At 42.7% G+C, this 25,089-nt stretch overlaps 1 protein-coding gene across 1 annotated transcript; it reads right to left on the bottom strand.

The window, feature by feature from the left end:
- Window positions 1–19: 19 nt before the first annotated feature.
- Window positions 20–25,089, bottom strand: LOC135080089 (dual specificity mitogen-activated protein kinase kinase 7-like). Its single transcript, XM_063974772.1, has 16 exons — window positions 24,824–25,089; window positions 24,024–24,115; window positions 22,360–22,503; window positions 21,547–21,774; window positions 19,127–19,306; window positions 17,113–17,259; window positions 16,399–16,475; window positions 16,009–16,332; window positions 15,385–15,489; window positions 14,643–14,721; window positions 13,991–14,091; window positions 13,267–13,349; window positions 12,680–12,761; window positions 9,728–9,822; window positions 4,889–4,997; window positions 20–3,850 (listed from the first exon to the last, which is right to left on the bottom strand). The coding sequence occupies exons 1-16, from the start codon at window positions 24,966–24,968 to the stop codon at window positions 3,784–3,786; spliced, it is 2,058 nt and encodes a 685-aa protein (XP_063830842.1). The 5' UTR covers window positions 24,969–25,089; the 3' UTR covers window positions 20–3,783.

Here is a 25,089-nt window from a genome sequence, read left to right as displayed (position 1 = left end):
TTAAAATAAAACAAATACAATTTGATCATCGAATTTATTACAGTACACATAAAAATAATAATTATTGCAATGAAAAAAAAAACAAGTTAATCGTTGTTTAATTAAATAATTTTGTTTAAATATAGTCTCGTCTTATTCTAAGGCGCTTGCACGTGGGCGGCGTGCGGACTAGAGGGCGCCACTGTCGGATATCGACTGTCACGTCAGTTTCAATCTTAATGCTAGCTATTATGATTGAATTTTGAACATTTCCTTTAATAGTTTCATCAATTTATTTATTGCTAGTGATTATTGTCGGATTTATATTACAAATTCAAAGTAGTATAATTATAAAGCAAAGCTGTGAAGCTTTATGCTTCAAACTACCTTCATAGCAGATTTAACATACACTTTCAAACAGAATTTCATATTTATGTGGAAATATGGGCAGTTGATTGGCCAATTACATTATGATCTACATTCTACAATATAATTTAAAAATCTATCTTAAAATCCGCCCACATTCTTTAAGTAACAAGTAAATAAATAAATTCCAAAAGTTTTGACACCACTTGTTTCAAAAAACACATTTTTTTTTGCCTAGATAAATATATTTTTGACAGTCGATTCCTGGCGCCCAACGTGGGACACGCGTGCGGTAAACCACAAAGTAACACGCGAATTGCTATTTTGTGTTCTAAGCCGGAGCGTATAAAATTCATTACATTTCGTGGATTAAAATATTTCCATCAAGTAGCACTATAACCATTCAAGACATAGTGTTAGGCAAATTGAGGTATACAAATTGCTATTATTTGGTAGAGTACGTTTTTAACTAAAGCCTGATCCGTGAGCACGTAGAATTTTGTCCAATGATCCCAAGCTACCCATCCTTATCGCTCGCGCGTAATTATATTGCTGTCGCGACTGTGCGACGCGCGCCCGCAGTGAGTGTGCGAGCGCGACAGCAACATAATTACGCGCGAGCGATAAGGATGGGTAGCTAGGGGTCATTGGACAAAATTCTACGTGCTCACGGACCAGGCTTTAGTCTTATAATGTCTCATTTATTAGTCACATGGAAAAAGTGCTACACATGATACTAAGTTTATCACCGTTACTCTAATATTATCAAGTAATCATAAAGATTTTAAGCCCGATCTCGATAAACTATTCCATTCAAACATTACAAGAGATGACTTATCAATAAATATTTTGTGTGACATAAACTGCCGTTAACAACATTATACATTGTTTTCAAATGTGACTGTACTTAGAAGCTTGAAAACAAAACGTCTAAATCCTATACATTTGGTCGAACAAATTAATTACTAAAATAAAATGTACAAATTACACTCTACAATAAAAATAAGCTATATACTATAACGATCTATTAATTACAATCCGTTGTATTAAAATTAAAATCTATATTTGTGTAACAAACTAAAGGATTAGAGTTAAGTATTGCAAGTCACTTACCAATATGATACAAGATATTTACAGTCGAACGTTTGTTTGCACTGTATCGTTAAATATGGTCTGGTCTCTGCAGAACTAAGCGTATGCACACTACGTGCTCAATATTTACCATCATATTACTTTTATATGACTGATATACCTAATAGATTCTGAGCTTCAAACTTAGGTACATTAGGTTCAAAATAAATTAAGGCAGGTTATCATTTCGCGTGAAGTTTTTAAATTAATTTTGCAAACAAAGCAAGTGAATATGTTATTTGTACGAAAGAACTTACTTTGTATTTTTAAAAAAATCTATTTCTACGTTTAGTTATTTTAATGACGTCACAAATATGATGATAATTATTGAACACGTCAGAACCTTCAAGAGTCCTTAAATACATGATACGCAGTCCTCTAAGCATTATAAAGGCTCACTTTAAATTCTAAATAATTCGCTCGTCTAGCATTTAGGCACAAAATAACACACACCTGCCTTTGAGAAGAGACTGTTAAAAACCGGCCAAGAATAACAGAGCGTTGTGTCATGGAGTCCATAGAAAATGTATATTTTATTTAAAGCATTACACAAGCTTTCACAGAACCAAAGATTTAAAATGGCAGTTTTTAACTGGAGCAATCATCTATTTGTTGGACATTAGTGATATAAGTCCTATAAGGACTTGTAGTTTTTGTTGGACTTTCAATTCTACAACACAAAACTACTGAATTATCACTTATCTGTAACAGTCTCTTTTAAAAGAACGATGTGCATAAATTTTGCTGGTACAACATGATTATAAGATTATAGATTACGATTTTCACAACTGACCTAAAGCTCTAGTTTTGAGTCTCATCAAATTTAATCTCACGATTACACGATTAGTTATTAATGAAATTATTTAAGTTAATATTCAAAACGTAAAGCATTTGAACATTTTGTTACTTTACAAAATGCAGTGTTTGTGAAAATACTGTTATTGTGCACGATTTGAAATCTTTGTACAAGTAATATTTATTTATTTAATTACGTCAGTTTTTGGTTTACATGATTAGGCTTTAACGTTGCCTCTGCCCTGTTCAATGTGTGTCAATGAAAACCAAAATAATATTAAACGATTTGAAAATTATGGCTTTAATGTTGATCATATTATGATTTAATACTGCACGGTGTATTATATTACACGAATCACCGAACTACGGCCGTAACAGTGCCTCATTCGGTTACTAATATTAAGCTATGAACAAACGCTGAAATCTTCAAAAACTTGTATCCATTACATTGGACCAATTTTTAATTAATTATGTTTAAAAGTTGTTAGACCAATTTGATTTGAGGTCTACTTCCTTTTTTCTTATAAAAAATTTGCAACTTTTTTTAGATATAGCGAACAAATCGCACGCACAGTCTATTTTGCCAAGCGTGTGGAGCGGTTAGAAAATATAGCAGGAACTTTATTGAACACTGAAAACAAATTTCCTATAGCAAACGTATTAGGTGGTGGTTGTGTGGCGATGTAGTGACGAATATGCGTCCTCATTGAATTTAGGACGCAGAAATGAATAGCGAGTCCGATGAAAAGCTTTGACAAACATAGAGACACATAACTTTTGATTGTTTGAACCGACTCCAAATACACTCACAATGATTTTGAGTACGAACATTTAACACAGTAAGCACAGTTATCACCACATCGCGATACACACAGCTACCGCCTACAAAGACTTATTAAATACACTCGATAAAGCCGTGTCAAACAGACGCCGAACCGAAAGCGTGGCGAAGCGTTCCGAATTCATAACGACACGCATAATAGAATCGCGACACGTGCAGTTTCTTTGGCTTAAAACATCGCAGCAGTCGTAGCGTACTGCTAGCAGCTATAATACAATAAAGTTCACGAGTGTGTACGCCCAAAGGGCGATTGTAAACGCTTTCGCTTCGCAACCGACTCGGCCACGGCAAGTAAATGTTATATTTTCTAGCCTCAAAGTGAGCGAATCTCATGACGTCAAGCTGAAGTGATGCACGAACACACATGAAGTTGCGACGAGTAGCGCGCGATCACGCATGCACTGGCGACGAGTAGCGCACGAACACACATGAACTGGCGACGAGTAGCGCGCGAACACACATGAACTGGCGTCGAGTAACGCACGAACACGCATGAACTGGCGACGAGTAGCGCGCGAACACACATGAACTGGCGACGAGTAGCGCACGAACACACATGAACTGGCGACGAGTAGCGCGTGAACACGCATGAACTGGCGTCGAGTAGCGCGCGTCCCCTGCCCTTTGCGCGCGGGTCACGCGCCGCAGCACGCGCGCGCGCGCGCCGGGCGCTAGTCGGCGGGCCGCGGCGGCGGCGCGCGAGGCGGCAGCGGCGACGCCGGCACGCTCCAGCTCTCGCTGTTACCCCATCTGCCGGGTTTCAGACGTATTATAGTTGTTGCAATGAGGGCTATCGTTTTTATACTTAACAGTTGGCACCCCTGGCGATTGACAGGACCTTACTCTACAGTGGCGCCACTGTAGAGTAAGGTCCTAGGTAGAAATAGTCCTCGTACCACTTTAGCGCTCACCAGTTGGTGGCACTGTCTTCGCTACTAGCAAGTGACTCTACAGTGGCGCTAACTGGTGAGCGCTAAAACGATAGCCCTCATTCACGAAGGCGAGTGAGCTTTACATGTGTGGTGGCTCGCTACTGTTCGTTTTTCAAAAGTTTTGACATTACACTATCTAAAGCCTGGTCCGTGAGCACGTAGAATTTTGTCCAATGACCCCAAGCTACCCATCCTTATCGCTCGCGCATAATTATGTTGCTGTCGCGCTCGCACACTCACTGCGGGCGCCCGTCGCACAGTCGCGACAGCAATATAATTACGCGCGAGCGATAAGGATGGGTAGCTTGAGGTCATTGGACAAAATTCTACGTGCTCACGGACTAGGCTTTAGTTGTCTTTAAAAAGTTGGGAATGTGTAGGGGCTGAGTTGCACCATCTTACTTTAACCATAACCTTTGTTTTTTTTTTATGGAATTTGTCGGAGTTTTGACGTTGTTATTATAGTTAAAATAAGATGGTGTAATCCGTTTTAGGGAGCTTATATTCAGGGGAAAATGTTTGTCTAAAATTTTTTAGAACATTTTTCAATATTTCTAGTAGCAGTAACTGTTCTTAATTAAACTAGATAGCATTTTAGAAAAATTGACAATACCGAAATATAATAATTTCAATGAAGTGTTCCTCTTGTCATTCATAAAGAGACAAATAATAATGCAGACAAGGAAATACTCAAAATAGTAATTAAGTACAGCTCAGACTACACGCATCCAGGATTTTTGCAAAATTGTGGCATTTCGTTCAGTTCAGTGTCGTTATTGAGCGAATCCACAAAATCCCGGGTGCGTGTAGTCCCAGCCTTACAACAAACACCGAGTTCACTGACCTGTGCCTCTGCGGGTGCGCGGGGTCGCGTGGTCGCGCTGCAAGGTGATGCCACTTGACGTACCCGCTGAGCCGGCGCTTCACCAGCCCGGCGAGCGAGTGCAGCCAGCCTGCGCCGCGCACACGTCAGCGCACCGCCACACTGACACTGCCCACCCGTGTGCAAGGGACCTCTTTGGTTTGCCTCATCTGTTTTTGCTACGCGCGACGCGATTTTGTTTCGAACGATTAATTTTTAAACGCAAAAGGCGCCAAAACTGCCAGTTTGCATTTTTTTTCTGCTTACGCGATGTTCTTTTGTTTCACAGATATTTTTCGAACGATTTGAATGTTTATTGAGATGTTCATTTGTTTTGACTCCCGAACGAATGCAAGGTGAAAAGATAACGCGTCTCTTGCGTTTACATTATCTTGTGGTTTCGGAATATTTCGGTTAAAATGTTGTATCAAAAATCTTTTGCAGTTTGTCTACCTCAGTTTACTCAAGCAGCTACTCTCTTTATTAGGATTTTCAATTACTGAATTACACGGATAGTAAATAGCGACATTTGATACAACAAACACCAAAACATTTCCATTTCTACAAGCACCGACGCTACATAGAACCAAAGAGCTCCCGCGTGTAGTCATATGCCCGGCCACTGCGTGATGAGATGAGGCGAAGCGACATGTGATGAATGGACCCGCCACACCGCGCCACTACAAGCCGCGGGTTGTTTGGTTTTTGCAGGGTAGTTGTGCATTCGTTTGTGTCGAGGGGTAGATGTTCATTTGTCTAACATACAAGAAACACACAGGGAGGAAACGAAAAAATAATAATAAAGGTGACTGATTTACTACCACCATTTATTCTCAGCATCAGCGAATATGTTGAACCGAAGTGGTGGTAAGGAAAGCTATATTGAAACGTGTATTAAGTCCCCTGAAATGGGCATAATAAAGAATTTGATAGGATTTTAGGCTACAGAATAAAGGCAATAAATCCTACCTAGAAGATTTGCATAGCAATGTTTGTTCTTTACCGGTACTCCCGCTATTAATAGTTTCAAATGTGCAGACAAACCATCAATTTCAATTGTTTATGAACCTTATTCTGAAAAGTAATTAACAGTCTCGTAATAAGCACATACATTTCAAACCCGATAACCATACAACCCGCTCTAAACAAATATAGCCCTTATCAGCCTTGTATTAGGGTCGTGTTTAGTGTAGCGAGGCATGTGGCAGCAACAAATGGGCAGGCGAATGTGGGGCGCTTAGGAAAAGAGCGGCAAAGCACAGGTTTATGTGATGGCATAAACATTTGACAAACATACCATGTTGATACAAATACATACACACAAATTGCAGTAAGCACTTTGCTCTATTTAGAAATAATTAAATAGCAGTTACTATTCGCACAAAAGTAGAGAGAGATAGTGCTATACGAAAATTCTAACTACGTAAGGCGCTATCTTCGTTCTCTATGTGCCACAATATACAAAAAAACATAACAAAGTCAACGTCAAATAGTTCGTGACTCCCGAAGTAGTCAAAAAGTTCGCAAAACGTCTTTGTTGCAATTTGCAATAAGGTTGTGTTGTCAACTTTTTGGCTACTTTGGGTGTCACCAACTATTTGACACAGACTGTACCCTAAAACATTTGAGAGGCAAAGTGCTGACTGGAGTTGAATAATTTTGAAGCCCGGAGAAAGTATTTTTAAAGCAGTAGAATTTCTATTCGCATACGAATTTGTCCAAAATCGCATAGGACAAAAGATAAACGACTTATGCAATGCCACATATGAATTGAATTCTAATGCTTTAAAAATACATCTGTTTATTGAACAAACTGTTAAATCTCTTACTAGTCGTTTGAAACACTAGTTAGTTGAAGCAGCAAAAATATTAACAGCTTGATCAACTTAGACCAATTCAAATGTTTGATCAAATGTTCCGCCAACGCACATGGAGTATACATAGAAATTTTCACGAACAGTACAGTCTGTAAGATAAAATCAATTCTCAAAGGTATCAAGCAATACATAAAATGAGTTAGTTCTGCTTACAAGTAAATGCTTTATTTGCATATCATAGACTTTCGCAACTTTCTGCATTGGGAGGCAATAGGCAAAGATATACATTATGTTGATACATTTGTTCTTGGTACATTTATCTATGAAATTGTCTCAGAAACACCAAAATACAAAATGGTACAGTGGAAGTAGTAGTAATTTTTGGAAGGCCACTTGTCCGTCGACCAAATATGCTTCATGTACTTGAAGTTACATAACTAATGCCAATTCCGAAACCAGTTTGTGCAAATACATATTATGTGTATATAAATAAGTACCAACAACAAAAAGCTCTTTTAAAAAGAAATTGCCCTTTTCTCCCTCTTTTACTTCATTGAGCGAAAGCAGAATATGCGAAGCAGGATCGCATCTAAAGCTGTTTCCCATTTTATGTGTGTTTATTTAAATATACACAGTGGAGGGTACAACATGAAACATATACATGAATGATACAGGATGAATGTGTGTGAAATGATTGTAGGGGTCTGCTTTTAGAATGCTCCTACATTGACTAATTATACAGACTACAAGTAATAAGAAACATAAATTATCTCCCGATACATTATGAATAGTTTACCAAACAAAAACGAATAGATGACAAAAAATAAAATAAATAAATGTAATAATAGATATAATACAAAATTTTGAATAGCTAAAATACACATATACATAATAGAGTACCTAATAATAAACATAAATATATTATTACTCTGAAATACAACGCGCGCAGTCAAAATACGTAACGAGGCTAGAAATAGCAACACCCATATTCGAATTCCGCTTTAATCTGCTCTCTAAAGAGCTCAGAATATTATTGACACAAATACCATGTGCCAGATAAGTTTATATCAATTTTTGTTGAAAACAGTCCATCCAATATCCGCACCACACATGTTTTTGTTTTTACCCGACTGCGCCAGAAGGAGGGTTATTGTCTGGTATTGTTGATGGAATCCACAGAGCTTAAAAACCCTGGCTGGAAATACTGTCGTCGCTATTTGTAACCTCATACGTAACCGCGTGCGTCGCATGAACGAACCCACAATCACTTCGCTAAAGTGTACAGCGTGATCGGACCAGAGTGGCAAACGCAGCTTTCGTGCTAAATCTCTAACTGTTGTGGCCACAGGCTGGCTGCCCCCTTAGTCACATGAAATATATACTTTACACAAACAAAACAAATTAATATATCGTCAACATATACTGAAAATACTTGGGATATAGGACATTGTGTTGTGGATATCAGATACACCTATGATACGTCACTGAGCACTGGACAAACGAATAATGAACCCACATATAAAGTGATAAATTATAGACTTATGAAACAGTAATGCTTTTTTTCGTACTATGTCGTACGAAACCTTAGCATTTTAATACTTGTACATAAAATATTAATATGTTAAGTTAAAACTCTTATCACCTATGCATGTTCCATATATGGAACATTGAAGCATCTTAAGTCATTAAGGCCTCTGTGTAATTTGTGCGTCGATAAATATCAAACCTAGCCTATCATAAATGTATTATCTTCTAGATTTAATAATAGAGAACACTTGTAGTGTTACGCAAAAAAATTGGCCTAAAATGTTAACTGGCCTTAACTTTGTGCGACTACTTCTGTAATAGTTTTAGGCCTTACTCTGCATTACTAATAAAATTGCACTTTATTTTATAGTGTAACAATCGCATCGTTAAATAATTTAATTATTAAAACGAGGCTACCACGAATTTATTAAACCGACTAGCTTTTATTGCATGTCACAATAATATAAACTGCTTATTGCAGGCCTCAATTTGGCTGTTGTGCGAGGTGTATTATATCTAATTAATGAACTATCTGTTTTAGGCCTCATGTTTGGCTATTATGTAGAGTGCCATATGTGTCCCGGCAATTATGTAGGTTTCAAAAGACCTAGCCTATCTAGAGACTAGTATTTTGATGATTAGATTATAATATCCTTCTTTTAAACGAACACGGTAGTGGTGTTCGGCATATTGATACTAACTAAAAAAACACTGATAATATAACACTCCAATTTCCCTGTTATGTTATGTATCTATGAATCGTCTAGCTTGTCTGTAAGTATATCACTGCTATAATTTACGCGGTAGTGAAGTTCAGTATATGGATACTAAGTAAAAAAGTATATAAACTGCTTTAGAGCGCACGACAGTCTGTATGAGAACAGGATCGTGGCGTTTTGTATTGATACTAAGTAATAAACAGTTAATAGCAAGTAAAAAAATATGTGGGGTTTCTTTATAGCTGTCCTATGAGCCTATCACATAAAGTTAATATTCCTTCGGAATAGAGCAACAAATACCAGCTGTCAAATGAAACCGATTTTGGATGACACCTGGAGTTATTTGTGTCAGATGTCAGAATTATTTCATTATTTTGTACGATAAATGAATCACTCAACCAGTCACCACGTTTCTGAAGCACTATTTCTCATAAGCATCCACGATTACACTCACGTACAATCTGAAAATATCTCAGTTCAAATTTTACAGCGTGCCAATAAGTGCTAACGAACTGTCATATAGTTGCAAAAAACGGTTCTGTTTGACGTGACGGCGACGGGATCACGCATCTCTTTTTATCACACAGTGTGGCTGCTAGTGACATATCTCTCGCTCCGTTCTTTGTTGCTCTATTCCGCAAAGTATATCAACTTTATGGCCTATCACGAGTCTACGAGCCGCGTGGCGCGCACGATTGTCTTGTAGGAGAACACGATCGTGGCGTTGCGTATGCGCACGACGGGTTCGGCGCGCTCACCCTGGTCGTCGTGTCGCGTGGCGCGCGTCGTGTCGGCGCGCACGCCGTTGCGGAGCTCCGCGCGGGTTAAGCTCTGGCTCCGGCCTTCTGATAACCTGCAAAGGATAGGCTCGTTACATCTCTAACAAACAGTTTAGTTTAGTTAGGGCCCAGGCCCAGTGATGTGAGTGGCGAGTGGCCACATCGCGATAACATTCGGGCGACAGCGGAGCGAAGTCTTGGCGACTATGAAAGAAAGCAGAACGAATCTTTGGGTTATCGCGATTTGTGTGGAGTGAGGGATATGTAGCGACACATCTGCTGGAAGTACAGCGCCGAATTTGATAGCTGGCAGTGTTTTAAACTAACCTATGACATGGTGGGTGAGCAGATTCTGACCCAGAGGAGGCAAAATCAGTTTTTAGGCGAAATTCTCCGCGAATGGAGAAAAGTGGACGAAACATAAGATAGGTAGATTTATGTAGGGCTGGTTACTAGTTTGATAAGCACTATATTAACTGCGAATTAGCGTTTCATTAAAATCATTAGTTTCATTTGTATAGCTATAATGTCAGGGACTTAGTATACATGCTAAAGCCCGGTCTGTGAGCACGTAGAATTTTGTCCAATGACCCCAAGCTCCATCCTTCTCGCTCTCGTGTAATTATATTGCTGTCGCGACTGTGCGACGGGCGCCCGCAGTGAGTGTGCGAGCGCGACAGCAACATATTTACGCGCGAGCGAAAAGGATGGGTAGCTTGGGGTTAGAGATGGGTTTGTAGCCAGCTAGTTTGGATAATAACTGATTATTATCTATTAATAGCCATTATTAGCCATCCATTGGCTAGTAACCCTGCTATTAATAGTTTCTTACGTTTTTTCTTCCACCTTTAAAATCAAATCAATGTTAAAATCAAATATAACTCAAAGAAACAAAAAAGAACTAAAATATTAAAAAACATCAATGTAATTTATATAAACGACATTGTAGGTTAAAAAAGAATCAAAAGGAGAAACTGACTGACTTAGTGACAGATCAACGCACAGCCTAAACGGCTAAACGTAGGCACTTGAAATTTGGAAGGGACGTAGCTTAAATACCGTAGAGGTGCACTAAGAAAAGAATTACCAAAATTCCCAAGGGAACGGGAATTAGCGGGAAAATCCTTTTGTATGAAAAATCTAAACCGCTTAAGTTAGACGCTTGAAATTTGGCATGTAGGTACATTAGTAAACTTAAAGCTTAGTTACAACAAGGATTTCCCGAAATTCCCACGGTAACGGGAATTAGCTGGAAAATCCTTTTGTATGAAAAAAGTAAACTGCTTAAGTTAGACGCTTGAAATTTGGCATGTAGGTACCTTAGTAAACTTAAAGCTTAGTTATAACAAGGAATTCCCGAAATTCCCACGGGAACTATACTAGCGGCCGCCCGCGACTTCGTACTCGAGGATCCCGTTTTACCCCCTTCATCTATCTTACGCGGTTTAGATTTTTTCATACAAATGTTTTTTCCCGCGAACTCCCGTTCCCGTGGGAATTTTGCAATATCCTGTTGTAAATAAGCTTTAAGTTTACTAAGGTACCTGCATGCCAAATTTCAAGCGTCTAACTTAAGCGGTTTAGATTTTTCATACAAAAGGATTTTCCCCATAATTCCCGTTCCCGTGGGAATTTAGGGAATTTCTTGTTGTAACTAAGCTTTCAGTTTACTAAGGTAAAATTTCAAATTTCAAGCGTCTATCTTACGCGGTTTAGATTTTTTCATACAAATGTTTTTTCCCGCTAACACCTAACACCCGTTCCCGTGGGAATTTTGCAATATCCTGTTGTAATTAAGCTTTAAGTTTACTAAGGTACCTGCATGCCAAATTTCAAGCGTCTAACTTAACCGCTTGAGTCCCAGACGGCATTCATTAATATCATAACAATTGATTATCTATTGTGTCTAGATTCGCGGGCCTTGAAGGATTATGCGGTTTAGATTTTTCATACCAAAGGATTTCCTGCTAATTTCCGTTTCCGTGGGAATTTCGGGAATTCCTTTCTTAGTGCACCTCTACGGTACCTAAGCTACGTCATTCCAAATTTCAAGTGCATACGTTTAGCCGTTTAGGCTGTGCGTTGATATGTCACTAAGTCAGTCAGTTTCTCCTTTTATATATTTAGACTAGCGGCCGCCCGCGACTTCGTACGCGTGGATCCCGTTTTACATCTATCTTACGCGGTTTGGATTTTTTCATACAAATGTTTTTTCCCGCTAACACCCGTTCCCGTGGGAATTTTGCAATATCCTGTTGTAACTAAGCTTTGAGTTTACTAAGGTACCTGCATGCCAAATTTCAAGCGTCTATCTTACGTGGTTTAGATTTTTTCATACAAATGTTTTTTCCCGCTAACTCCCGTTCCCGTGGGAATTTTGCAATATTCTCTTGTAACTAAGCTTTGAGTTTACTAAGGTACCTGCATGCCAAATTTCAAGCGTCTATCTTACGTGGTTTGGATTTTTTCATACAAATGTTTTTTCCCGCTAACTCCCGTTCCCGTGGGAATTTTGCAATATCCTCTTGTAACTAAGCTTTAAGTTTACTAAGGTACCTGCATGCCAAATTTCAAGCGTCTAACTTAAGCGGTTTAGATTTTTCATACAAAAGGATTTTCCCGCTAATACCCGTGCCCGTGGGAATTTCGGGTATTCCTTTCTTAATGCACCTCTACGGTACCTAAGCTACGTCCCTTCCAAATTTCAAGTGCTAAATTTGTAAACTATGAAGGGATATGTTTAATCATTAGTATAACATTAATAGCAGGGTTACCATCTGAAATCGGCTATTATTGGCTATTAATGGCTAATAACTGCTTTTAATCCGTTATTAGCCAATTGCTATTAATCGGATTATTAGCACTTACCCATCTCTACTTGGGGTCATTGGACAAAATTCTACGTGCTCGCAGACCAGACTATAGACTTACTTATCATTACTGAGCAGTAGGGGCGAGGCGGGGTGCAACCTCTCGTGGAGCGCCGGGGGCTCCAACTCCATGCTTCCGTTCGCTAAAAATATGCACCGTTTACAATATACCATCGAAATCGAAATACATCCAAATATTATGTGTATCCTGCACATCATTATCTTTGCAATCGAAAACATAATATTTTCTTTAAAAACCACACTGTATAATTATACAGGGTGTTAGGTAAATGGGTATATGAGCCGACACTAGCCCATGTTAACATGGTCATATAAATGGTGTGGTGAAGTCAGAAAATATCATCGTTTTATTTTTTGTAATTTTCATACAAAATAAATTTTATAAAATCCGTTTTGTATGAAAATTAAAATAATTAAAATGAAGATATCAATTTTCTGACTTCACCATACCATTTATATGACCATGTTAACATGGGCTAGTGTCGGCTCATATACCCATATACCTAACACCCTGTATAGCAATCAATCTTATCAGAATGAAACCCTGAGAGTAATCAAATAAAATGAAATGAATCTAAAGGAAAGTACACATTTTTAGTAAAGTGATAATAATCTTCTATTTCATACCTTCGTGGCCTAACATGTGGTGCTGCCGGCTGGTCCGCGGCGGCGGCTCGGGCGAGCGGCCCGTGCTGTGGTCCCTGCTTAAACTGCAATAACACATCGTCATCGTCATTATCATCATCATCGAGTCATTCAGAAGTACGACCCCTTTTTACCAGAAGAAAATCAAGTTTGGAAACACGGCCTACTGGGCCGATCGACATTTTTAGATCAATGAGAATGAGTTTTAAGCTTAATAAGAATTTATCTTATGGGTTATGGCCAACATAATATTGCTAACTAAGTAGATAACCAAAAATAAAAATAATATACCATGCGTACACTTCTCCGGATATAAATGCTTGACTATTTTGTCCGATAACCTCATTTTATTCTCTAAAGGCAATTCAAATATTGATCTTCATAACTAGATTTCGTTCGTTCGTTTCAGCCAAATGACGTCCACTGCTGGACAAAGGTTTTCCATAATGAACGGTCCTGCGCTGCCCGCATCCAGGCTATTCCCGCGACCTTTACCAGATCGTCGGTTCACCTAGAAGGAGGCCTGCCCACGCTACGTCTTCCAGCCCGTGGTCGCCTCTTGGTCGAACTTTCCTGCCCATCGTCTCTACGAGCTATGTGCCCCGCCCACTGCCACTTGATTTTAGCAATTCTGCGAGCTATGTCGGTTACTTTGGTTCTCCTGTGGATCTAGAACTATATATTTACTAGATGTTAGTCCACTTACCTCCTATGCCTGGGAGTGGCGTGTAGGTCTACCCTCGACCTCCTCTGTTGGCTTTGGTGATAGAACCTCTGTAGAACTATCGGACTAGTGTTGCCTGAACTCTGTAAAGTGAAAGAAAACCTACATTTACAATTATACTTTTGGTTAATGTTATACTGATGGGCCAAGTTACCCAGATTGACTATACCCCGCGAAAGTTAGGCTGGGTTGCACCGTCTTATTTTAACTTTAACAAACGTCAAAAAAGGCGGGGAGAGTCCCACATAACCCACTGGTCGTCCCCATAGACCAGTGCGTATGCGCAAAGCATTTCCCGACGAAAAAAAAAGGTGGTGCAACTTAGCCATAGTGTCTTGTATAGTCTGGTCTGTGAGTACGTAGAATTTTGTCCAATGACCCCTAGCTACCCATCCTTATCGCTCGCGCGTAATTATATTGCTGTTGCGACTGGCACCCGCAGTGAGTGTGCAAGCGCGATAGCAACATAGTTACGCGCGAGCGATAAGGATGGGTGGCTTGGGGTCATTGGACAAAATTCTACGTGCTCACAGACCGGGCTTTAGTAGCAAATAAAGAGGATGCTGATCATCTATTTGACTGTAATATCTGTGAATAATTTTGAACTTTGTGTCGTGTTGATGACGTAACGTACCTGAGGAGACGCACGCCAGCGACTATCGGCCGACACGCGGCGAACGGGCGGTGGGGGAGATGCGCACGCTTCGATTGTTCTGCGATACAAAATAATTTAATTAATAATTAATTAAAGTTTATGTAGATGGGTGGGAATATGAGGACATGACAGATAAATCCCTGTGGGCAAAGATGCGCGCCGCGATAAGCGGTTATCACGCCATTTTATCGATTTTGCCCATACATTTTGACGTCGATAAAAGTTATCACGGCGCGCATCTCAGGCCTACTGGTATAGAAGACCGTTACTCGATCACATTGCTATGCGACTGCCGAAAAATGTCGTCCCGTGGATATCCTTTGGGTGCGGAATAAAATGAAAAATAAATGCAAAGATAAAGTACACATTTTTAACCACCATCTGCAGCTAACTATCAAATATTCTGTTTACTTTGCTACTGTAGAATACATTATCATTTCAGCCATAGCACGTCTCCTGCAGAACATAGGCGTAAAATAGTACATATTTTGAGATATTATGTTTTTTTTATGTGACAGGAGGCAAACGAGCAGACGGATCACCTGATGGTAAGTGATTACCGTCGCCCATAGACACCCGCAGACCCAGGGGCGTTACAGGTGCGTTGCCGGCGTTTAAGGTGAAGATACGCTCTACTCTTGAAAGCTTGCAGGTCGTATCCTTCAGGAAACACCCCAGACGACAGTCCATTCCACAGTTTGGCTGTACATGTAGCAGTTACCTTCTCCGAGGGTATGGCGAGTGGTTGGAGAAGTCTGCCTCGAGGCTGGCAGGCTGCGAACTGCTGCCGCCCGCGTTGGAGTTGCCCGCCGTCGCCCACCACGGCCTACGGATAATAATAATAATGTAAAAAACCATTTATTTTTCATAAACAAAGTCGCTCCACTATGCACAGTATCTACACCGTTTACGTGATCTTCGGGTGAGTATTTAAAGGTTTTTAAAAAGCGTCAAAAATCGTTAAGGACAATAATACAGCTTCGTTTAGTCAGCCTATTTTACTGATGCGAGCTCGGAAGTTATCCCACATAATCTAGAACCTAGCGAATCGCAACTCGCGTAATAAGACAGCATGACACAAACGATATTATGTATACGGATGTCGAATTGATTATGTTATGTATGTCTGAACTGTCATATTAAACAATGACCAATTCCAATGACTGTGATAATATCGTTAAATTAATAATACACTTGTCGTCCAAAATTGATATAATATGTCACGAGTCCAAAACTAGGCAATATCGTGTCGATCGTTCTTCTAACCATGCATGAGTAGGCGTGGCCTATAACTCACCGAGTAGGCGTGGCTTATAATACGTGCTGGGAGTGGCTTATAACTCACCTACTAGGCGTGGGCGTGGCCTGATCCGGCGTCCAGTGCGTGGCGCTCGTCACAAAGTTCCTCACTGGCGTCGCTGGTGCGTCATATCCATTACTTGAAACGTTGTGCGTTGCTAACGTCGTCACTGTTCCCAATTCCGACGCTATATGCGGACTCGGCACGCTTCTTTGTGGCACTGCAGTCTTTAGGGGCGTGCCGTGGCTTGGAATTGGTAACGACGCATACCACGCCCCCACTGACACGTTACTTCGCGCGGAGTTCACTACAAAAGGGTGTTCGAGGAGTTTGGCGTATTTCGGCCGATGCCGGTAGTTTTTTGTTAGGCTGAAACAATGGTTTGTTTTAGATTTAACATAAAAATTGTTTGTATGAAACTGCAAAGAAACTTACCACTGTGATACGAATGACTTAAATTCTGGGGAGAAATTACAATCTTCTGGTAACTGTGGGGGATCGTCTGCTATTACCTGTAATGAGAAACAAAATTGTCATTTTAATTATGTGAATTTGAGTCATGTCAAAGACTCCATGAAAATGGATTATAGTGTGCGCAGAAATGCTAATCGCCGCCTGAGGTAAGAGCGAGACGAGAGAGCAATATGTGCATCTTCATCAATAGCGCCCTCCCCCGTCTCACGTGCACCTACCTCAGGCGTCGACTAGCACTTCCACGAACACTATACAACAGCCAACGGTGGCTACTTATCGCACGCTAGGTCCTTTGGTCCTAGCGGTCGGTGGTCGACGAGCGGCCGCTGCCGGTCACATGTCGTGACAACTCAGTGAGTTGTCATTCCGAGTGACTGAAAATCATGTAAAACAGGTTTTCACCAGTCGACTGTGCCTGTTTGGACTTTAGGCGGAGCCTTTATGGCTCTTTTTGGGGTTGTTAATCTCCTTCCTTGCAACTTTAAAAGTAAAATGATCACGTACCCTCGTGAGCACCTCGAAGTCGTTCTGGCAGTCGCGGTAGGGGAACACGCCGGTGGCCAGCTCCACCAGCGAGATGCCGAGCGACCACACGTCGGCGCGGATGTCGTAGTCCGGCCGCGCCGGGTCCGGCGGGTCTAGCGCTGGGCTGCAATGTAACAGTGGGGCACGTACCCTCGTGAGCACCTCGAAGTCGTTCTGGCAGTCGCGGTAGGGGAACACGCCGGTGGCCAGCTCCACCAGCGAGATGCCGAGCGACCACACGTCGGCGCGGATGTCGTAGTCCGGCCGCGCCGGATCCGGCGGGTCTATGCGCTCCGGCTGAAGAAAAGGGTCTGGTTATTCACTTGCACACAATCAAGACTATCATAAAGAGAGTTGAGAGTTCATAGCTATTGTTATTACTTATTTCATTTATTTCATATCTATAAGACCCGGACTACACCAAAACGGAGACGAGCCTTGCAAGGTGACGGCGTGCAGTGAGCGGCACACATCTCTGTACGTGGTGGTGGACAAGCCTTAGCTGAAAACATCTCATCTCCGCTTCGGTGGAGTTCAAGCCTCAACATAGATTATAGCACAGCGTCACGTTGCCGCACTCGCCAGCAGGATATCGCTCGGCTCACGTCACTTCGGCTCCTGCTGTAGTGACGTCACTTACCGCCATGTACGCCGCGCAGCCCGCGCTCCGTGTCTTGGCCTTGGAGTCCAAGAGGCGGCCGCTGATGCCGAAGTCGCACAGCTTCACGTTGCCGCACTCGTTAAAGCCCGGTCTGTGAGCACGTAGAATTTTGTCCAATGACCCCTAGCTACCCATCCTTATCGCTCGCACGTAATTATGTTGCTATCGCGCTCGCACACTCACTGCGGGTGCCAGTCGCACAGTCGCGACAGCAATATAATTACGCGCGAGGATAATGATGGGTAGCTAGGGGTCATTGGACAAAATTCTACGAGCTCACGGACCGGGCTTTAGCAGGATATTGCTTGGCTTCACGTCGCGTCGGCTCCTGCTGTAGTGACGTCACTTACCGCCATGTACGCCGCGCAGCCGGCGCTCCGTGTCTTGGCCTTGGAGTCCACGAGGCGGCCGCTGATGCCGAAGTCGCACAGCTTCACGTTGCCGCACTCGTCTAGTAAGATGTTGCTTGGCTTCATGTTGCAGCGGCTCCTGTGTAGTGACGTCACTTACCGCCATGTACGCCGCGCAGCCTGCGCTCCTTGTCTTGGCCTTGGAGTCCACGAGGCGGCCGCTGATGCCGAAGTCGCACAGCTTCACGTTGCCGCACTCGTCTAAAGCCCGGTCTGTGAGCACGTAGAATTTTGTCCAATGACCCCAAGCTACCCATCCTTATCACACGCGCGCAATTATATTGCTGTTGCGACTGTGCGACGGGCGGCCGCAGTGAGTGTGCGAGCGCGACAGCAACATAATTACGCGCGAGCGGTAAGGATGGGTAGCTTGGGGTTATTGGACAAAATTCAACGTGCTCGCGGACCAGACTATAGTAAGATATCGCTCGGCTCACGTTGCGTCGGCTCCTGTGTAGTGACGTCACTTACCGCCATGTACGCCGCGCAGCCTGCGCTTCTAGTCTTGGCTTTGGAGTCCACGAGGCGGCCGCTGATGCCGAAGTCGCACAGCTTCACGTTGCCGCACTCGTCTAGCAGAATGTCGCTTGGCTTACGTCACAGCGGCTCCTATGTAGTGACGTCACTTACCGCCATGTACGCCGCGCAGCCCGCGCTTCTAGTCTTGGCTTTGGAGTCCACGAGGCGGCCGCTGATGCCGAAGTCGCACAGCTTCACGTTGCCGCACTCGTCCAGTAGGATGTTGCCTGGCTTCACGTCACAGCGGCTCCTGTGTAGTGACGTCACTTACCGCCATGTACGCCGCGCAGCCTGCGCTTCTAGTCTTGGCCTTGGAGTCCACGAGGCGGCCGCTGATGCCGAAGTCGCACAGCTTCACGTTGCCGCACTCGTCTATAGTCTGGTCCGTGAGCTCGTAGAATTTTGTCCAATGACCCCTAGCTACCCATCCTTATCGCTCGCGCGTAATTATATTGCTGTCGCGACTGTGCGACCGCTGATGCCGAAGTCGCACAGCTTCACGTTGCCGCACTCGTCCAGTAGGATGTTGCTGGGCTTCACGTCTCGTCGGCTCCCTTGTAGTGACGTCACTTACCGCCATGTACGCCGCGCAGCCGGCGCTCCTTGTCTTGGCCTTGGAGTCCACGAGGCGGCCGCTGATGCCGAAGTCGCACAGCTTCACGTTGCCGCACTCGTCTAGTAAGATGTTGCTGGGCTTCACGTCTCGGTGGATCACTCCGTGCTCGTCTTTGAGGTACGATAGGGCTTTCACCGTCTGGGGGACAAGAAAAATGATCAGCATTAAAAATAATGTTATAGAGAAAGAATGATACATTTGAGCTGGACAGCACTGCGCTGCACGTCAATTATTATGCAACGATGCTCGCCGCCTTATTACAATAACACACCATAAAATATATTGGAACAACATATACTACTGTCATATATTGACACGTCTTAGTGACGCGCCACGCAGTTTGTACACTTATGTTTGTTTGACCCAACTTAAAAATAAAATTGTGTCATTGGGCATAACGAAGGCTACAAAATTAAATAGTAGCCAGTAAATAAAACAAGTAACTATGCGTGTTCTCTGATAAGCCGTAGTAAATGTCTTAAGCCTAAGACAAACAGCAAGATAGCTCGAGTGAGTTTGCCATAAAAATTGATAACGGTTGCTTTGCAGCGTGGTAATGGCTGTCAATATAAATATTCCGGGTACTTGTTAGAGGTTTAACTACTGAAACTTTACGATGAAGGGGCATCCCCTCACCTTCCTATAATCTTCTTCCTCTACCTTTCTATGATTTTGGCTATAATCAATGTAGGATCCTTTTTTTTGCTCAGTTGCCGGAGCAGCGACGACGGGCGGCCGCCCAGTGTGCGAGCGCGACAGTAATATAATTACGCGCGAGCGATAAGGATGGGTAGATTGGGGTCATTGGACGAAATTCTACGTTCTCGGCGACCGGACTTTATCAGGATCACTCACCGCCACAGTGACCTTGCCCAGAATCGCTTCCGGGATGGGCGCGCCGAGCCGCTTCAGCAGCTTGTCGAAGCACGAGGCCATCAGCTCCATGCATATCCACACGTCGGCATCCGTCACGAAGCAGCCGAGGCAGCGCGATGTAGTGAGCACACCACCACGTCCCAAGCCTAAAGTCCGGTCGCCGAGCACGTAGAATTTCGTCCAATGACCCCAAGCTACCCATCCTTATTGCTCGCTCGCGCGTAATTATATGCCGTCGCGACTGTGCGACGGGCGGCCGCAGTGAGTGTGCGAGCGCGACAGCAATATAATTACGCGCGAGCGATAAGGATGGGTAGCTTGGGGTCATTGGACGAAATTCTACGTGCTCGGCGACCGGACTTTATCAGGATCACTCACCGCCACAGTGACCTTGCCCAGGATAGCCTCCGGTATGGGCGCGCCGTGCCGCTTCAGCAGCTTGTCGAAGCACGAGGCCATCAACTCCATGCAAATCCACACGTCGGCGTCCGTCACGAAGCAGCCGAGGCAGCGCGATGTAGTGAGCGCACCACCACGTCCCAAGTCTAAAGTCCGGTCGCCGAGCACGAATAATTGCGTCCAATGACCCCAAGCTACCTGCGAGCGCTCGCACACTCACTGCGGCCGCCCGTCGACAGTCGCGACAGCAATATAATTACGCGCGAGCGATAAGGATAGCTTGGGGTCATTGGACGAAATTCTACGTGCTCGGCGACCGGACATTATCAGGATCACTCACCGCCACAGTGACTTTGCCCAGGATGGCCTCCGGTATGGGTGCGCCGAGCCGCTTCAGCAGCTTGTCGAAGCACGACGCCATCAGCTCCATGCATATCCACACGTCGGCGTCCGTCACGAAGCAGACGAGGCAGCGCGATGTAGTGAGCACACCACCACGTCCCAAGTCTAAAGTCCGGTCGCAGAGCACGTAGAATTTCGTCCAATGACCCCAAGCTACCCATCGCTCGCACACTCACTGCGGCCGTCCGTCGCACAATCGCGTCAGCAATATAATTACGCGCGAGCGATAAGGATGGGTGGCTTGGGGTCATTGGACGAAATTCTACGTGCTCGGCGACCGGACATTATCAGGATCACTCACCGCCACAGTGACCTTGCCCAGGATGGCCTCCGGTATGGGCGCGCCAAGCCGCTTCAGCAGCTTGTCGAAGCACGAAGCCATCAGCTCCATGCATATCCACACGTCGGCATCCGTCACGAAGCAGCCGAGGCAGCGCGATGTAGTGAGCACACCACCACGTCCCAAGTTTAGAGTACGGTCGCCGAGAACGTAGAATTTCGTCCAATGACCCCAAGCTACCCATCCTTATCGCTCGCTCGCGCGTAATTATATTGATGTCGCGACTGGGCGACGGGCGGCCACAGTGAGTGTGCGAGCGCGACAGCAATATAATTACGCGCGAGCGATAAGGATGGGTGGCTTGGGGTCATTGGACGAAATTCTACGTGCTCGGCGACCGGACTTTATCAGGATCACTCACCGCCACAGTGACCTTGCCCAGGATCGCTTCCGGTATAGGCGCGCCAAGCCGCTTCAGCAGCTTGTCGAAGCACGAGGCCATCAGCTCCATGCATATCCACACGTCGGCGTCCGTCACGAAGCAGCCGAGGCAGCGCACGATGTACGGGCAGCCGTGGGAGCGGACTACCACGTCCAAGTCCATTAAAATCCGCTTTGTTTCTTCCGAGTTGCCGGAGCGGCGCATTTGCTGGTAGGAGAAGAGTTAGCAGTTAAAACTAGTAAAAGGATTAGCTGATATTTCAGGGTACTAATCGTGGAACACGCTCTACAACGATGTTGGAAGGCAAATGCAGAGCTCCTATCGGCTTAGGCACTCAGGTCTATAATACAAACTATGTATCGTAAATTCGCGTGACGCGTTTCCACCAGGGCGACGGGATTCGGGCACACGCCGCTGGCGTGCATTTTCATGCATTTATGGGCGGGCGCGCACGCGGGCACCCGCTCCGTGCTCCCGCGCAAGTTTGAGTGTAGGCCCTTAAGATTTTGTTTCGGTATCTACAGCGATTTTTAATCAATATTAAAGTTATACAATAGTGATTGAGTTTCTTGCGCTGCTTGTTCTCAGCACTGGCCCATTTATTGTCCCAAAGCAGTGATAGCGTTAATACTGGGACGTTTAAAAGTGCTTTTTAAAGTCTTATCTTCCACCTATTACATAAAAAACAATTTCTACTTGCAAAAATAAAATGAATTTTTTATGAGTTCATCATTAAAAACTCATTCAAGATCTTTTCACCAAATCCACAAGCAACATTCAACAAATACTAACTTTAACAGCAATAACAGTGCCGGAGGGTTTGTGCAGCATCTTCACGACATGGCCGCAGGTGCCGCTGCCCAGCTCGCCTAGGTGCTGTAAGTCGTCCACGTGCGAGCGGTACTCTGCCCCGTTCACGTTTAATTTGCCGCTAACCTGCAGGAAATAAGGGTCAGTTTTGTGTAACTGAGGGCTTAGAGTAGGCGCACACCGTTGATTTTTAGTTGGCCGATAGTTGTGCCCGATTTTAAATAGTATGAAGAATCGGCCAAATCGAATCGGCGTAGTGTGCGCATGCCCATACTGATCAACTGCCCGACTAAACTATCGGCCGACGAAAAATCAACGGTGTGCGCCTACTCTTAGTGTGAGTTTACAACAAACATCATCACTAGTGAGCGCGTAAAAAATTACAATAAATATATGACGGATTGTACAGCGCCCCTAGTGGAAACGTTCAAGAACTAAAATTTTCATATATTTTTATGACGTGCTCACTAGTGAGGACGTTTGACTTTGATGTAAACTCACACTCAGCCCACTGATAAGGATATAAAGGTCAATTTCGTTTGCAGTAAGCAACACAACAAATACTTTTTCTTGCAAAAATTCGTAAATAATATTTGGACAAAAATACAGAAGGTAGTGGAAGAACCAAAATACATAGTGTGAGGTGTTGATGAGCAGCAAAACAATCTTTGATTAATGTAAATTAAAATTCAATTAATTTTTTTTTTATTACATAAGTTGTTACAGTGCCAAGTCAAGCTAACACTGGGGGCTCTTATGTACTTGTAACAGGGGTGATTTTGCAATAAACTTCAACTTAATATTCTGAAGTGCTGTCATCTATACATACAAGCAATATTTATGTAATAAGATGTGCCTTTCAGGTAATTTTTTTTTGTAACCCAACCAATAAGATTATTTTGCTTAATCTTTATGCTATATTATTTAAATCATAATACAACATGGTAAATAGGTAAATTATTATTCTGTGATACAACATTTTGATGTTGCAGTATAAAATGTATGCATTTTTTTATTTAATAATGAATAAATTTTATGTGAGTATTTCAGTTAAATTGCCTCTAATTTGTAGAAAAAGCCCTCATCTATCTACTCAATTTGTCCATTAATGGGATCATAAAAGCTATTCAACGAATTTGATAACCACCTGATTGGACCTACATTGGACAAATGCCAGAATGTGAAATATTTATACAGTAATTTACAGTCTAACATGGTAGATGTAGCACACTTTATTGTTTATTGACTGATTAATAAACAACATGACATTGTATACAATACTTATGAAATACCTAATTTATTTATTTATTTATTATAGCTTTATTTTCCACAGTTTTACGGTTTGATTCAATTAATCTGTATCTCTTGTTTGTGGCCCCACTTGGGTAAAAGCCTCCTCCATCTTTTTCCACCTTTCCCTGTCGCTGGCTATGTGCATCCAATTTTTCCCTGCCTTGTTTGTTATGTCATCGGCCCGGAAATACCTAATACCTCATAATAAAATGTATGTTACCAATCATGTGTGAACTATTTTAATTTTAGCAGAGTATATTACATTTTTCTTATACAATTAACTAACTTTTTGTGTAGATAAATACGAAATTGAATTTTAGACAAATATTTTATCACTACTATATTTCTTTTACCTTATAAACCTCCCTCATTCTGTTCTCCGTCTCTGACGCTTGTGGTGATCTCGGTGGGAACGCTGGTATTTCTCTACCGGTGAACATAGCATCTGAAATTTCATTATGAAACTGTAAAACTGAAGCTGTACGTAGATAGAAATCACTTCTCTCATTACTAGGAAATAACTGAGTCACCGAAAGCATTCACATTATGAATATTTATTACTTCATTACTAGTAAACAAGAGGCTATGTGTCCTCCGGTGCCATGATGTCAGGCACAAAATTATCTCTTTACTCACAATTCTTAGCTAATTTCCTCATCTTATATGAATAGCTAGCTAAAGTCTAATATCATAGGATCCAATAAGATACACATTCTGTTTTGAATTGCATGCTGTTTATCATAATAAGGGTCACAAAAATTAAATGCAAATAGCAACACAAATACAGCTCAATAAATGAAACCTATTGAATAAATTTTACTGGCTGTCAGACACATTAGAGAATAGGGTGCAATGTGTACACAGGCGAGCATAAAATGGGAAAAGGATTCAATATTGTCTGCATTACAAGAACAGCAGAGTAACCCCTCCATTGAATAAGTTTTTCATCAAATAATCACCTTTAAATGCGTCAATGAAGACATCGAGCACACAGAATCCCTTGAGGATTGTATAAAGAAGTTAGTAATCTCAATTTAGAGACAATAAGAGAGATGTAGACCAGGATACAGGACCAGGACACTGGATCATTCAGGATAATGAGAAACCTTATCAATAAATTATGTGATGCAGAATTAATCATGAGTATGCTTACGAGGCCTTGGTCTCCGGCCGCTCCCGGGTCTGGAAGCCCCAAGTCCACCTTGATTGTGGATGCCACCCTCTCTTTGAATACGCATTTCGTTTTCGAACCGCTCCTCTAACCCCTTCAATTTTTTTTCTATTGTACTATTAGACATTATTATATTTTAGTTACACACTAATCACATTTAAGTACTTATTACAAAACAAACATCCAAATTCTATTTACACAAAATTACAATGAAAAGAACAGCAGTCCAAGGATTTCTTTCGTCAACC

Source organism: Ostrinia nubilalis, chromosome 2, assembly GCF_963855985.1.
Source record: "Ostrinia nubilalis chromosome 2, ilOstNubi1.1, whole genome shotgun sequence".
NCBI lineage: Eukaryota > Metazoa > Arthropoda > Insecta > Lepidoptera > Crambidae > Ostrinia > Ostrinia nubilalis.
This window is presented reverse-complemented; position numbering and strand designations above follow the sequence as displayed.